This window comes from Bos mutus, chromosome 21, assembly GCF_027580195.1.
Source record: "Bos mutus isolate GX-2022 chromosome 21, NWIPB_WYAK_1.1, whole genome shotgun sequence".
Lineage (NCBI taxonomy): Eukaryota > Metazoa > Chordata > Mammalia > Artiodactyla > Bovidae > Bos > Bos mutus.
This window is the reverse complement of record NC_091637.1, coordinates 40958540-40975278: the sequence shown is the minus strand read 5'-3', so window position 1 is coordinate 40975278 and position 16739 is coordinate 40958540. Positions and strand designations below refer to the sequence as shown.

The window sequence follows — 16739 nt, the reverse complement described above, 5'->3', positions numbered from 1 at the left end:
AAAAAACTCCTGTGTTATAAGAACATGAAAAACAACTCACATTGTTTTTTAATACATTAAAACCTAACGAGCACATTCAATCCCAGACCAAAAGTGATATGCACATTCATTATAGGTGGAATTACAGAATTGTGAAAATAAGAATATTACTCTGCACTAGTAGGAAAATGGTTGAATAAACTGTAGAATGTGTATAGTAAAATTTGGCTTCCTGAAGAATAAAAATGATTTGAAAAGTGATAAAGAGGTAATGTTAATGAGAAAAGCAAGTGTAAAAACTATGCTATATATAGTATGATCCCCACGTACATGTTTAAGGTATAGTTGGGGTTCAGAAGGTTGTGCTTCTTCTCACAGTGATTCACTGTGAGAAGTCCAGGCTGCCTTTAAAATGAAGCAATGTATTTGAATCCAATAAGTCCTGTTACTAAGAACAAAAATGTTGATGCAGGTAACTTTTAAAATACCCTTTGTTTAGAAAATAGTTGCTGAAATAGCCAGATTTGCCCAGGTAAATCTACATCAAGTGATACATGTTATTTATTTTTTCCTCCCTCAGTGTCATGACACATAGTCAAAATACTTTTGCATTGGTATTAATATATTTTCATTTCCCAAAAGGCTTCAGTGTATTTGACAACAGTTTATCTCATTTTAGTAGCTCCAATAAAATGCAACCAAACAAATTAGTAGTGGATACTTAATACTGCCCTTTGACTTAATTTCTCTTTAAATCTTGTTGTTTCTGATTTTAGGCTTCTTGTATTGGAACAGCTTTTGGACAGTGTAAAGCATACAAAAGGAGCTCGTCAACAAGTAGTTCAGTTACATGTTGTTTCTTCAGTTTCTAGTTTCTTGAAGGTAATTCTATTTTTTTTTAAATTCCCGCTTACTTGATTTTCTTTTTTTCCCCTAATATGTGGCCAACTAAGTAGGTTGAGGGAAGAAGTTTTTAAAAGATGGTTTCCCCTCCCCCCCATTTTTCTTGTTTCAGGATTTGTAATTCCCCTTTTACTTTTTCTCAGAATAAAACTCGCTGGTCAGAAGTCAAACCTATAATACTATTTTAGAAACATGTTTTAACCTACCAAGCCTAATATCGGAGACCTGGGATTGGCAGATTATGGCCTATGGACCAAATCTGGCTCATTGTCGCATTTATGACTTACTGTTTCTAAGTAAAATAGACTTCATTGGTCATTTATTTTATGGAAATCCCTATTAATGTTCTTTGAACACATATGTAGTACAGTGATAATTGATCACCATATTGTTTGCCTGGAGGCTTGAAATTCTAAAGTACTTCATGAGAAAAATTACATTTGTATGTCAGTGTGTGTTTCTGGTGTTTTGATTTTTTTTTTTTAAGTAGTAATCACTGAATATGAACATATTTGGTTAACCAGAATATATATTCCAAACTGGATAAGAGAATTTACTACAGTTGTAAGTTTGGATTGTTTTTTACATGTTTCAGTATGTGGCTGGCTCTAAGGGACATTTGGGTCCAGAAGAAGTGAGAAGACCTGTCCTTGCATTGGTGATGGGAGCCTTAGAAAGTCCCAGCCCCCTCTTGAGATGTGCAGCTGCAGAGGCATGGGCTAGATTAGCCCAAGTAGTTGATGATGGAGCTTTTACTGCTGCATTAGCTCAAGTTAGCTTTGACAAGTAAGTGAATTTCTTACTTAATACTCATGAGATATGTGTCAAAACTGTGTATAGCTTGTTGGAACTTATGAAACTTCTGATTATAACTTTAAAAAACTGAGAAAGGCGTATTTTGTTGTTGTTCAGTCACTCAGTCGTGTCTGACTCTTTGCGACCCCATGGACTGCAGCACACCAGACTTCCCTGTCCTTCACTATATCCCTGAGCTTGCTCAGACTGTTGTCCATAGAGTCGGAGATGCCATCCAACCATCTCATCCTGTGTCATCCCCTTCTCCTCTTGCCTTCAGTCTTTCCTAGCATTTGGGTCTTTTCTAATGATTCAGCTCTTCACATCAGGTGGCCAAAGTATTAAAGCTTCAGCTTCAGCATCAGCATCAGCCCTTTCAATGAATATTCAGGGTTGATTTCCTTTAGGATTGACTGCTTTGATCTCCTTGAAGTCCAAGAGACTCTGAAGAGTCTTCTCCAACACCATATTTCAAAAGCTCAGCTAGGGTTAGGGTTAGGGTTAAAGTGGAACCCCCACCCCCACCCCCGCTGCCTTCGACTGCTTTTCTTAGAACATAAAACTATTATTAGTATTTTTACTTTGGTTTTTGTTTTTATATGAGAAAGATCACTGTCTATATGAGTGATGTAATAGGCCACCAATAGACTCTGGGAGTAAGAAACTTAGGGAGTTTCATCATATAAAATATAGATGATAGGTAGTAAAACAATCTACTGGAAAGAAAAAAGGCTGCAGATCAGGAAACATAAACTGTATGTTCATTCCTACCAGCTTTGTAACCATGAGCTGGTTGTTTAATCATCTTAACCTGTTTTTCTCTGTTTCAAATAGAAGTTTATTAATGATGCCCTGCCTGCTAAGAATGTTAAGGTGAATGAGAAAATAAATATGAAAGTAGTATGAAAAAATAAAACAACTGCAGATGCTCATGGTTATATTAGTTATATATGTATATAAAGTTAGTAGCTGTGCTAGTAATGCAGAAGGCACTTTGACCTTCTAGTCTCCTGAGTATGTATGTCTTGATTTGGTTATGAACTCTATATCTCTTGTCAGATTGCTAACTTGGTTCTAATTCCAACTCTTCCATTTAATAGTTGGTTACTTCGTAAGAGTTCTTTGGCCAAAATGACTCAGTCGTTTTGATTTCCTCATTTGTGAAAAGGAACTGATAATAGTAAGAATCTCACGATTCCTGAGAGGATAAAAGGACCCAATATAAAGTGTGTAAACTAGAATACAGTGAAAACTCTGGATGAATAATAAGTTCTCTTACTTTATTTCATTTTAAATCAAAGTTCTTGAGCTGGAACTCTATATGGAATTAGTATCTCTGCAGTGAGAGTTTTAAAAATATAACTTAATGATAAGGTAATAATGCATGCCATATGAATTTAGTGTGTATTTCTGAAAGACATTGAAATTGTTTATATTTAAATAATTATTATTAATAATGTGATGACATCTAAAATTTTTTTTTATGTATTCTTGGCTGTGCTGGATCTTCATTGCTGTGTGTGGGCTTTCTCTAGCTGCGGCACGCGGGGGCTACTCTCTAGATGTGATGTGCGGTTTTCTCATTGCAGTGGCTTCTCTTGTTGCAGAGCATGGGCTCTCGGATGTGTGGCCCTCAGTAGTTGCATCACATATGTGAAGACATTTTTATTTAAAATATTTTTCTTTTCAAGATACCTTTCAAGTTATTTCAGAATTTTTTTGTATCAGTTAACTGTAAATGTATTTCTGAATTTTGCAGCTCTTTATATAAAAAGTTTCCCTAAGTGACTGTGCATGCATTGGTCTATTGCAGTAATTATCATTTATTTTTGTTTCCATAATCACAGACTGAAATCAGCAAGGGATGCAGTTACCAGAACAGGACACTCATTGGCTTTGGGATCCCTACATAGGTACTTAGGAGGAATAAGTTCTCAACATTTGAATTCTTGTGTTGGAATCCTTTATACTTTGTCTCAGGACAGTACCTCACCTGATGTGCAGGTGAGTACACGATTGATTTGTAGATAATGCCCATTATGTTGTATTGACCATTACTAATTTATATAATAATTCTTGCTCCATAATAAAATTAAAACTGTTGTTAACCTCAGTGGGTTTTTAAAATTCACATATCACTATCTTTACTTCATACTCAATACCTAAAGTCAAATTCAGTATCATTTTCTGAAAATTGATCTGCCTTCTATCTTAAAATAACATCTACTATCTTGTGGAACTTAACAGGGACCAGGCATTGTATTACATTTTTCTAAACATATTAATGTATTTAATCTTCACAGTTATCTAGGATGTATATTCCCATTATATAGAAAGAAAACTGAGGCTTATGGAACCTAAGTTACTTGCTCACACTTACAACCACTAATATATCGTGGAGTCAGGTGAAGAACATAAGTCACGGACTTTAAACTCATGTTCTTAACCACTTTACCATATTATTTTACATAACTTATTCATTTCTGCCAGTCATCATTCTCCTGAGATCTTAATCACATCTTGAATGATTGTTGTACTTCCTGCTCTTCTGGTCCCCTTATTGTATCTCTGTCCCCCTTGTGTGACCCTGATTACTATAGTGGACTTCCCTGGTGGCTCAGATGGTAAAGCGTCTGTCTACCATGTGGGAGACCTGGGTTCGAGCCCTGGGTTGGGAAGATCCCCTGGAGAAGGAAATGGCAATTCACTCCAGTACTGTTGCCTGGAAAATCCCATGGACAGAGGAGCCTGGTAGGCTACAGTCTATGGGGTCGCAAAGAGTCAGACACGACTGAGCGACTTCACTTTCAGACTTTCAATTACTATAGTAGCCTCCTACCTGGTCACTTTATTTTTAGGTTCTTTACAACTCTACCTAGATATGAAGCCAGAAGTCTTTGCCTGGGAAATTTTCATCTTGCCACTTCCCAACCAAAAAGCTGGGGATACTGCTTTGCTTCTTCAATCAACTCCTCATTGAAGTCCCATCAACTGACTCAGAAGCTTTTTTGGTTATTAACTCAAAGTACTGATCTTCTCCTAAGATGATCTTCCTGCTTTCCTCCCACACGTCATTCTCATATCTGTGCTGGGGTTTTTCCTATTGCTCTTCTTTCTATTCCTATTTTATAATCCACATTTTTTAGTACTGTAAGATCCAGTTTAACCACCACCTTGTCAAACTTCAGCATCTAACATGGGTCTCATTCTTTGAATTACCATATCACTAATAGTTTTTTTCACATCATCTGTTACTTGAGTTGATTTATAAGGTATTCCATCCTTTCTTTATTCCTTTAATACAGTACTTTTTGCTTCTATTTATTATATTTCTCCTCTTCCCCTTCAAAAAGTCTATTCTGAACAGACTCCTTTTCTATTGAGTCTCTTTTGTTGATTATTAGATTTTTCTTTCTGTGGCATCCAATGTCATCAGTCTGACTCTTCTTGATTGCTGCCATTTCTCACCTAATGGGAGCTCATCATTTTACCATTTAAAAATACTATAAGCTTTTTTTACATATTTGTTGATAAGTGGGGTAAAACTTTCTTAGTTGATTTCCTAAAGGGAGAACTTTTTAGATACTTGTTGTTATAGGAAGTTCAAGCATACATAAAAGTAGAGAACATGCTATAAGGAACCTGTTAAACCCACCATCCAACTTCACTGATTATCAGTGATATTGGTGTTGCCTGATTTTATACTTCATGTCAGTGGAACCATACAGTATATACTTTTTTATGTTTGGCTTTCTTCAACATTGTGTTCCAAGAGATTTGTATTATTTCCTGTAGTTGAGATACTGTTGAATCTTTTAAAAATTTGAATTTTTATTCGCTATATAGATTAAGCAGTAAACAATTTTCAACACACTAGATTTAGTTCAGGCTGTTAGCTAAAGAACCAAACACGATTCTGGAATTCTCAGTTCTGAGATATATCCATATGTGTGCGTGCTAGCTAAGTCGCTTCAGCTGTGTCCGACTCTTTGAGATGCTGTGGACTGCAGCCCTCCACGTTCCTCTGTCCATGGGATTGTCTGGACAAGAATACTGAAGTGGGTTGCCCTTACCTTCTCCAGGGGATCTGCCTGACCCAGGGATGGAACCCTCATCTCTTGTGTCTCCTGCATTGGCAGTCAGATTCTTTACCACCAGCGCCATCTGGGAAGCCCCTGTATCCATGTATGCCATTCTAAATTGGACATTTGTCTCTCGGTTGTTTTTTTACTGGTATTTAAATTTTTTTCTTCAACTCCTGAAGTTCCTTGTTTCTCTCTCCAAGTTAGTAATAACACACACTTGACTGTGATACTACTTTATCACTCGTTTCAACAAAAGAACAGTTCGTAGTGTTTTGTGTTTCTTAATGCTGCTATAACATTTTTAACTGTTTTTCTCTGTCTTGACAGACCTGGGCACTGCATTCTCTCTCATTGATAATTGATTCTGCCGGCCCACTCTATTATACACATGCAGAACCAACACTTTCTCTTATTATGATGTTGCTGTTAAATGTGCCTTCTACTCATGCTGAAGTTCACCAAAGTCTAGGTCGCTGTTTGAATGCCCTTATTACTACATTGGGTCCAGAGCTACAAGGTATTTATAGCTGCTTTTGTGATATTTTACATAAAAATATATGCATAAAAATGAAAAGTTTCTCTCATTGACTCAAACACTTCTCAGTAAAGTGAAGTTTAGCAGAATGTTCTTTCAAAAATATGGGCAGAATATTGAGAATAATCTTGGGAAGACTGACTTCTTAGTGATGACATAATAGAAAAAAAAAAAAATAGAAATTTAAGCTTCACCAACCATTAGTTAGTTGGATGACTTGGGAAAACTTTCACGTCTCTAAGCTTTAGTTTCCTCTTCTGTCAAATAAGAGAAGAGTCGCAAAACCCTTGTAATTGGCACACAGTAAATGCTCAGTATATTTTGTTAAAATAAATGCCAGTCAGATTTCTCTTATCTTGTAAAGATGCGGACCATATTTAGAAGGATAATGTCTTAAAAATACTTTCCTTAACAAGTTAAATGACAAACATAAAAAGGAATAGTTTCAAAACCTCTTATCTCTTATAAGATACGAATGACTAAGCCCCAAAACTCAGTTATTCTGATCTATTCAAATGCAAAATACATGATTTTAATATATAAAAGCAACCCTCAACTAATACGAGCAGGGTTATTATTAGCAATTTCTAAGTCTACTTTTCATGAAAATTTGATGTGAACTGCAGTCTTCAGTTCTTTGCCTAATGATTTGTGTTGCCATGAACCTTTCAGACTAAAAATAACTAACATTATCTAAAAACTTATAACCTGGATTATCCCTCCTTCTGAAGAAGAAATTTACTTCACAGAACCTCAAGTTTAAAATTAGAGGAAAAAAAGAAATTTTAAGCCCAGTAATATGTGTTTCAAGGGTAATGATTTTCTAGGCCGATTTAAAGCTTTCTGCTTTCATCTTAGGTAACAGCACTTCTGTTTCTACCCTAAGAAGTTCCTGTCTGCTGGGTTGTGCAGTGATGCAAGATAACCCAGACTGCCTTGTCCAAGCTCAGGCCATCTCTTGCCTTCAGCAGCTTCATATGTTCGCTCCACGACATGTCAACTTGTCTAGCCTGGTCAGCTGTCTCTGTGTGAGTATAAAACTGCATATGTCGTTAGTTTCTTTTATTGGAAATTTAAATTTATTTGTTAATCTCTCGACCATATACAATAGTTATTTTCCCTCAATTTTAGTCTTTTTGGGGGAGGGTGTGGGGTAACTTCATATAATCGTATCTTAAACTGCTCATATATTTATTCACTTTCCCTTCCATTAATGTTAAACTTAGTATTTGGAATATTGATTCATTAATACTGAGTGCTAACATCCCAGGTACTGTATAAATGCTGTAGGACATGGAAATATTTATGTGGCAATAGCAATTTTTTTCCTACTTCTTCTTTTTCCTGTTTTCCAAACTTACATATAAAGTTATTTTCATCCCAGATGAAATATTTTTCCTGAATATTCTAGCAGTGTATGCTTCAACATCTGGGTTCTAACAGTGTGTCTAATGAACATAGAAAGGTGAAGGTGATCAATACAGTGTTCTGATTAGGTGGTTCATGATCATCAGTGGTTTTAAGATTTACTGTGAGCATCACCAGTTTCTATCTGGACTTGCCTGAAAAAGTTACAGTTGGAGTTAAAACTTAGACCATTGATTTTCAACTTTTTCTGCCCTTGTGATGTTTACAGCACCCTCCCCTTAGTAACATGATAGTTGAGAATCATCACTGTAGACAAGACCTGTCATTTTCAAACTTGAGACAAAATATGCAGCATTTCAAACCTTGAAAGAACCGCAAACATTATTAAAACCAACATTCTCAATAAAAGTATAAAGAGCAAAAAGTGAAATATTTTGCCCAAGGTAATATATCTAGGTATTAGTAGCTTTGAGTCTAGAACCAGCTTTCTGAACTCCTTCTCCAGTCCTCATTTCAGTATTTCATGTTTACTTGGTAGTTATGGATACCTCTTAACTCTGCCCGCTCCTAGCTCTGTGGCCTTAGGGATGGCCCATAACCTCCCCCAGCCTCATCTTTCCTGTCTGTAAAACACAAGGGTTACACAAGATGCCACCTGTAAAGGCATGGGTCCTCGACACTTAATAACCACTCAATAAATTGTAGTTGTTTTTGTTTTCTTAACATATAACTTAGATGTAGAATTTTATTTATCTTCATATTGATTTTCATAGTCATAATTATCTAAGACTCTTAAGGAGAGAAGATGACTGACTTTCCTGATAGAAACTTCGGTTTCTATCTGTATTAAACATTTATTAGAGAATATAGCACCTCCTGGAAAAGAATATTACCTTTATCATTCAGCAACTTTTCCCAGTAATATTGCTCTTTATATTTGAAGAACCATTGCCAACATTAATTATTGAAAGATAACCCACTCCTCTGCAAGTTGACCTAACTTTCTGCTCTCCATTTAAATATATCAATACTACCCTTTTTTTCTTCTTGAATCATAGTAGAAAATTTCCATTAATAACCATTTAAAATTTCTTCTTTAACTAATACATGAATTTATTCATTAAGTAGAGTTTATTGAGAAATAAAGAGCATAACTAATTCCTAATGAATTAATTCTGATTGCATTCATTACTCTTTTGTTTTCCCAGACTAAGAAGGTTATATACAAAGAAGAATAGACACTGTTCTCAGATTTTTTCTTTTAGGTACATTTAGAGCCACTGAGAAAATCAGAAGCAACAATTACAGATCTTATTCATGTTACTCATAATACTTAAGCTATAAAATAATCTTTTTAATACAGAAATTAAATTCAAAAATTGCTATCACTATAGTGTGTTAATTTTGTAACTTAAAATTTTGGTTAGTAAAGCTTTTATCCTAAATTTATTATATTTTAAACTATGCCCTGTAATAATAAAATTGCTTCTGCTTTCCTATTAATAACTTTATGTTCAGGTTTTCTTTTCTTCATAGAAATTAATTATTTAGCATGAAGTGTTTTCATATTAACTGAAACTCTCTGAATATTCAGAATACATTTAATCATTAGGAAAGAATCTTACTATAAAGGATTTTCTTCTAACTGCATGCTATTTAACTTCCATTCTGAACTTGGCCTTAGCTACACTTGCAATTCTCACTACTCACAGTTTTAAAACTTGGCTTCCAAGAGTAAAAAAATCTATAACTTGTGATGAGGTAAACGATTAACTTTGTCTCTTACGGGACACCTGTTCATGTGAAGGTAATCCAGATCACTCCTTTCACACTGATGTCTACTTGATCTGGTTTTATTACTAAGGCTTGATGAAAGATTCCAAAGGAAAACCTAATTAAACAAATGTGCATTTTGAAATTACTGTATTTTTGTTATCTATATCTTGAGTTGACTGTTTTTAAAATCTTAGCTCAACTCATGTTTTAAGTTGGAAAATGAAGTATTTATGGCCTATCTTTAAAGCTGAAGCTAAGCCAATTTGAATGATAGCTCTATCAACATGTATATTTTAATGCTTAGCTGACTGTTGTCAGAGTCATCCTGGTGTTTATCTTTTGGTTTTTGTCATGACCAGTCTGTCGTTTGTTTTTGTGCAGGAGATCTTGTTGGATAATTCTGTGTTGGTAGGTCCCTGACCCCCGATTCCTAACTTTATTTGAGGTTTGCAGTGCTGTTTCTTTGTGTCCACCCGCCCCCGGCCCTTTTGGTTGTAGATGTTCTTCTTTTCCTCTGCATCTCCCTGTTTAAGCTAACCATTAATGCAAAGTCCAGTGTGTGTGGCATGTTACATGGTGTTAACTTAATACCAGCGTAAACAAATCCTCCCTAACCTTCTCCAGCTGGTGCACTCACTCTTTGCATTTAATTTTGCATCATTTTGATTTAATATATTCATTTCAGAAAGGAATTGAACATATAGTTTGATTTTAATTTCTGTATTTTGCCTGCTTGATTGTTTGCCTTAACCCGCTCTGTTCTTCTTCCCAATATAAATGCTGGAGAATGACATGGAGATATTAAGCGTCCCATTTTGTTTTGTGTGACAGTCCTTAATATTTTTTCTACTGAATAAGTAGAGTACTTTTGAGCATGCTTTTTCTAAAAGATTGTATGACCAGCCTGAATAAATGCTGCACCTGCCTTGAATTATATGCTTGTATATGCTCCAGTTAATACAGCTAGTAGATTCATTAACTTTTCTTTAAAATTGTCTTTAGAGTGCTTCTTTGCTATTGTTGTTAAATACAGCCTTAATCTTGGGCATGAATAAACTTAATCTTTTTACATTTTAAGTTCTCTGTTAGCCTGTGTACGAGTTTCTAACAGCAAAGTTCTTAAACATGACTAGAATGACATAACCTTGAAACTTTGTGAATGACATTCCTGTCTTTCCACTGTCCATGACATGTACTCGAGGGTATAATAGAACATATTTATAAAGCAGACCTCATCCATATATTTCACTGATAGTATATTTACAGACTTTGTCTTTTAGCTCATGATAAAATTAAGGGTTTAGCCCTCTGCATAGGGTCATGTGCCAGAACCCCCCACCACTGCCTACGCTTTTCTCAGAAGTGTGCCTCTGCTCTTTTTGGCAGACTCACCTGCCTCAGTCATGCCTTTCCCACATAAGCCAGATCTAAAGGCGCTTATAAGAATTATGCCATTAATTCTCAAATGCCGCTTGGAAAATCACTGTTGAAGACATTTATTGTCATAAGCCACACCAAACTGGTCTTTATTTTCATAGTTGGAATGAAATAAATTTTAAAATCTCTAGGCTTTATTCTACTTATGAAATCACCTTTGACTTGTTTTAATTACTCATTTAAGGTATATCACCATTTGTACTATCATTTACCCTCAGTAGATGCAGCTTATTGAGATTTACATTGTTTAAATACTTCTCAGTAAAAAGAATATGTATTGAGTCTGTCATTCGAGAAGAAATATTCTCTATCATGAAGATATTTAGATATCTGTGTACATATATGTATATCCACATATAAGTAGATATGCATGTATAAAATTTGCTATCTATAATGTCTCTAGAGAGCACTTTTGGTGAATATGTTTTCTGAGTTAAAACTCTTTCTGCCTTTATTTGAAAATGCATTTACTTACTCTCTATGGCATCTGCATAAACTATTGATAGAGGCTGCATTAATAATAGCTATAGCTAATGTTTAATTGCGCATACTTACTATTTGCCAGGTACTGTGCTAAGCACCTTTGCATGTTTCTTTGTGTTGACTTTACAGCAGCCCTGTGAGATAGGGTAGTGTTATTTTCATATAATAAATGAGGAAACTGAGGCACAGAGAATTTAAATAATTTGCCCGTGGTCACATAGCTAGTAAGTCATGGATATAGGACCCAAACTGAGACAGTCTGACTCTAGAGCCTCCATTTTAATCACTATGCTACAGTGCTCATATAGATTTATATAAACTTGGAGATTCATAAAATGTAATAGTATATAGTTCCACATAAAACATAACAGTATATGGTTCCATGAGCACTTGTATATACAGTAGTGTATAAGCTGCAAATAAATTCTTTTTCAGTGGTATCCCTTTGTCTCTCAAAACTGTTTTACTCATATACATTTTATGTCTTCTAACATTGTCAAGAGACTTTTGCTTGGGTTTGTTTATGAATATTGCATAATAAGTACATGTATTACTCCTTAAGCTATTTCTAAGTTATTTAGTAAAAAATACGTGCTAAGATAGTTGAAGAAATCTCTGTATATCTAATGAATCAGGAGGGGTCCAGTGAGTAATCTGTTAGACTTTTTGAATGTCACCAAGAATTTCGGTTCCTTTACTTCCCAAATGGTATTTTTCAGGTGAATCTCTGTAGTCCCTATTTGTTACTGAGACGAGCAGTACTGGCTTGTTTATGTCAGCTTGTTCAGAGAGAAGCAGCTGAAGTTTCAGAGCACGCTGTTATGCTTGCTAAGAACAGCAGAGAAGAACTGACTCTGGGTAATTCTCTTTATCAGTATTATCTCCAGCTCAGATGATTATTTTAATCCTAAAGCTTCTCTAGAGACATGAGTTTTTAAAGGGAAATTTAAAAGTTAGTATATAATATCTTAAATGTGCTATAAGTGACGGTTGCTAAACAGTTATCATTCCAACCAGTGATTTTACTGGTTTAAAGCAGTGGTTTTCAAACAGGCTCCCCACAGCAGCAACATCCAACTCACCTGGGAATTTGTTAGAAATGCAAATTCTTGGGCTCCATCCCAAGTCTAAGCCAGAAATGGGGGAGTAGCGCCCAGTGATCTGTTCCTTATCCTCCACTAACGGTAGTATGTACTGACGTCTGAGAGCTGTTGGTTTTGGACCAGTTTTTTTACAATGGATTGAAATTGCATTTAGGCCTGAAGTCATTTATGCTATGTGCCTTTCTTCCCCTCAAATCTAATTGAATAAAATTTCTCATAGATGAATCTGCTTCAAATTAAAGGATTTCTTTGCCCCTTCTATGTTTTAGAGCTGAATTAAAGGACTTCTTAGCCAGTAAGGTTTTAAGTGTATCTCTTCATTTTAAAATCATATAACTAACACAAACATGTGTATAAATTCAGACTACAAAAATAGAAATGATAATGTCTTATACTTTTAAAATATATAGTTTCCAAAGTGCTCAATAAAGGACAGAAATGGTATGGACCTAACAGAAGCAGAAGATATTAAGAAGAGGTGGCAAGAATACACAGAAGAACTATACAAAAAAGATCTTCACGACCCAGATTATCACAATGGTGTGATCACTCACCTAGAGTCAGAAATCCTGGAATGTGAAATCAAGTGGGCCTTAGGAAGTAGCACTACGAACAAAGCGAGTGGAGGTGATGGAACTCCAGTTGAGCTATTTCGAATCCTAAAAGATGATGCTGTGAAAGTGCGCACTCAATATGTCAGCAAATTTGGAAAACTCAGCAGTGGCTGGAAGAGGTCAGCTTTATGGACTATGCAAAAGCCTTTGACTGTGTGGATCAATAAACTGTGGAAAATTCTGAAAGAGTTGGGAATACAAGACCACCTGACATGCCTCTTGAGAAACCTACATGCAGGTCAGGAAGCAACAGTTAGAGCTGGACATGGAACAACAGACTGGTTGCAAATAGGAAAAGGAGTATGTCGAGGCTGTATATTGTCACCCTGCTTATTTAACTTCTATGCAGAGTACATCATGATAAATGCTGGGCTGGAAGAAGCACAAGCTGGAATCAAGATTGCTGGGAGAAATATCAATAACCTCAGATATACAGATGATACCACCCTTATGGCAGAAAGTGAAGAGGAACTAAAGAGCCTCTTGATGACAGTGAAAGTGGAGAGTGAAAAAGTTGGCTTAAAGCTCAACATTCAGAAAACTTAAGATCATGGCATCTAGTCCCATTACTTCATGGCAAATAGATGGGGAAACAGGTCAGACTTTATTTTTCTGGGCTCCAAAATCACTGCAGATGGTGATTGCAGCCATGAAATTAAAATACGCTTAGAAGGAAAGTTATGATCAACCTAGATAGCATATTAAAAAGCAGAGACATTACTTTGTCCAAAGAGGTCCATCTAGTCAAGGCTATGGTTTTTCCAGTAGTCATGTATAGATGTGAGAGTTGGACTATAAAGAAAGCTGAGCATCAAAGAATTGATGCTTTTGAACTGTGGTGTTGGAGAAGACTCTTGAGAGTCCCTTGGACTGTAAGGAGATCCAACCAGTCCATCCTAAAGGAGATCAGTCCTGGGTGTTCATTGGAAGGACTGATGTTGAAGCTGAAACTCCAATACTTTGGCCACCTAATGCGAAGAGCTGACTCATTTGAAAAGACCCTGATGCTGGGAAAGATTGAAGGCGGGAGGAGAAAGGGACGACAGAGGATGAGATGGTTAGATGGCATCACTGACTCAATGGACATGAGTTTGGGTAAACTCCGGGAGTTGGTGATGGACAGGGAGGCCTGGCGTGCTGTGGTTCATGGGGTCACAAAGAGTCAGACACGACTGAGCGACTGAACTGAACTGAACTGAAATTTCTATCACATTTTTAGAAAGTCTCAGACTTCACAGAGCTTTCCAATATCTAAAGCTGTCAGATCCATAATGTGTTTTACTGTTATTCTGTGCTCTTTAACTTAGTTTTATTATTATATTAAAACCTTGGCTCTGACTTACTCTATCAGCATTGCTGAACTTGTATACTAGTCATCAAATAGGTTGAAGAACTTGTTTGTAGATTATTCTGTGATCAATTAACCAGAGAAATTGTAATCTTCTAACCATGTATGGTATTCTCCCCATAGTGACCTTTAACTTATATTAACTGCTGAAATTATATTTGTTGCTTTAGGATTTATTATGGTAATATGCTGGTATATAATTATTGAATAAGCTATGTGGGTAAGATAGTAAAGGATTCATTATATAATTCCTTATTAAAATTTTTATAATTTTTCAAACCATGGAAAAGTAGGAAGAAATATGCAAGTGAACACATAGACTCACCTACTTCGTATGTTTGTAACATTGACTTTGTGTATCTCTCAGTATAACACATAAGCCTCTTGCCAAACCATCTGAAAGCAGGTTGCAGGCATCATGACTCTTTACCCCTAAATACTTATCTGCATCTTTCAAGAAGGACATGCTCCTGCTTGACCACACGTTATTTCCAAACCTAGTAAAATCATTTAGTATTTTCATAGAATTTGTAGTTCTCACGTAAATTTCCTGTATATTAAAAAAAAAAAATGTCCTTTATAAATTCGTTTCCCCCCCTCATGCCCACACCCCACCCCCAAATTTAGGATCCAATCATGACTCATACGTTACATTGGGCTGTTCTAACTTTTAGACCCGTGATCAGAAACATTCCTACCACCTCCTTCTGATCTTTAAAAGATAACTAAAAGATCTTTAAAAGATAACTCTTCTTTTAAATAGTCTAATAGTAGCATAATCTTTAGAAACTAAATGCTTTCATAATTGCCAAATGAGTTAAATCCTCATAAGAAAATGTACTTGTTCTTTTTATGTTTCCAGAGTTAGAGGAAATAGATACTAGATCAAGGCTTATATTTCTTTTTTGAAATGATGTATTACTTTGCAGTGAGAATATTGTGTAGTAATTTATATTAATTCAATAGTATTCTTAGATCCACTGTAGCTTAGTTGTAGTAATTAAACACTCTTCTCCATTTAATAGTTGTTTTCTGAGTTTTACTCTCATGTTAATAAATTTAAAGCCTTTATACAAGAATAAGTAATGCTTAATTATGATTATTTATTTGAATTTACTTTAAAGAGAAGATAAAATAATCATTCCAAGAAACACTATAAATTTTTAGAAGTATTGCATGCTAATTGGGTTAAAATGTTTACCTGATAAGGAAAACATATTAGTAAACTCAAAGATTTATCTTTTAATGACATTGTATAAAAAATAACTTGGCAGTGTTGTGAATAATAATCAAACTTTAGTTGTGAACTAAAACAGACCTCAGTAGACTGAGGGTGCTGTACGTGGACCAGTTCTTTAGAGTGTATTTGCATGTAATATTTTTAATAACCACTGAATGTGTGTGCTTCTCATATGGCAGTTTTGTTTTCTATATTACTTAGATCATCGATTTTCTTCTTGTCAGATGCTAACATCAGAGAAGTGGGCCTTGAAGGGGCCTTACTGACCTTACTTGACAAAGAGACAGATCAGAAATTATGCCATGACATCAAAGAGACTTTAAATCATATGCTCACATCTATGGCAGTGGATAAACTCTCCTTTTGGTTAAAGCTTTGTAAAGATGTACTTGCTGCATCAGCTGGTAAGTACTGGTGATTACCAGCCAACATAATAAAACTGAAAGTAAAAGTGTTATATAAAATTGTCTGCTAGTGATAATTTATTAATTTGGATATTTGGGGTAAAACTGTTGCTTTTCTTTAAGTGAAGATTCTAATGCTAGTCTTTAAGTCCAGCACTTAAAGCTTACTTTTTTTTCCTCTTATAATTGTGTTAGAGTCTTTAAAATTTGTATCTTTGGACTAAGAGAGACAGTGAGTGAGAAAGAAAGAAGATAGGAACCATTTCTGTTCCAAATACTGTACATACTATGTATCATTTCCTCTTTTAACCATCTTATGAGTAGGCAGTAGTGTTCCATTTTACACAAGGGAAAACAGGGCGTGCAAAGGATAAGTAATTTTCCCAAAGACACACACATATTCAAGCCTTAGCCTGCATGACTTTAACATCTAACTTTTCATTATATTTCAGTAGCTCTCAACTCAGTTACTTAAGCCTTATAATTAATGTAGCTCTGGTCTCAAAGGAAGAAAGGTACTGTAAAATCTGGCTTTTTTTTTTTAGTATTCTTCTCTGTCCACCTTTGTTCTTGTTGGTACTCCTATCTTTCAGTTACTGACACTTGTCTTTCCACCATTATGTTGTACATGTTTTCCTTTCTTGATGTTTTCTTCTGTCCCCAGAAGAA

General features: G+C 35.3%; 1 protein-coding gene across 13 annotated transcripts in view; it reads left to right on the top strand.

Annotated features, from left to right (window-relative positions):
• Positions 1-16739, top strand: part of HEATR5A (HEAT repeat containing 5A) — a 99205-nt gene that overhangs the window by 55363 nt on the left and 27103 nt on the right. For 10 of the 13 annotated variants that reach the window (XM_070358687.1, XM_070358686.1, XM_070358690.1 and 7 more), the window contains 8 exons: positions 756-861; positions 1478-1668; positions 3525-3681; positions 6090-6279; positions 7156-7325; positions 9823-9849; positions 12081-12219; positions 15891-16070. In XM_070358687.1, the coding sequence (XP_070214788.1) occupies positions 756-861; positions 1478-1668; positions 3525-3681; positions 6090-6279; positions 7156-7325; positions 9823-9849; positions 12081-12219; positions 15891-16070 (1160 nt within the window). The remainder of the gene's footprint in view (positions 1-755; positions 862-1477; positions 1669-3524; positions 3682-6089; positions 6280-7155; positions 7326-9822; positions 9850-12080; positions 12220-15890; positions 16071-16739) is intronic. The other 3 variants (XM_070358694.1, XM_070358693.1, XM_070358695.1) reach the window with 1 other exon arrangement.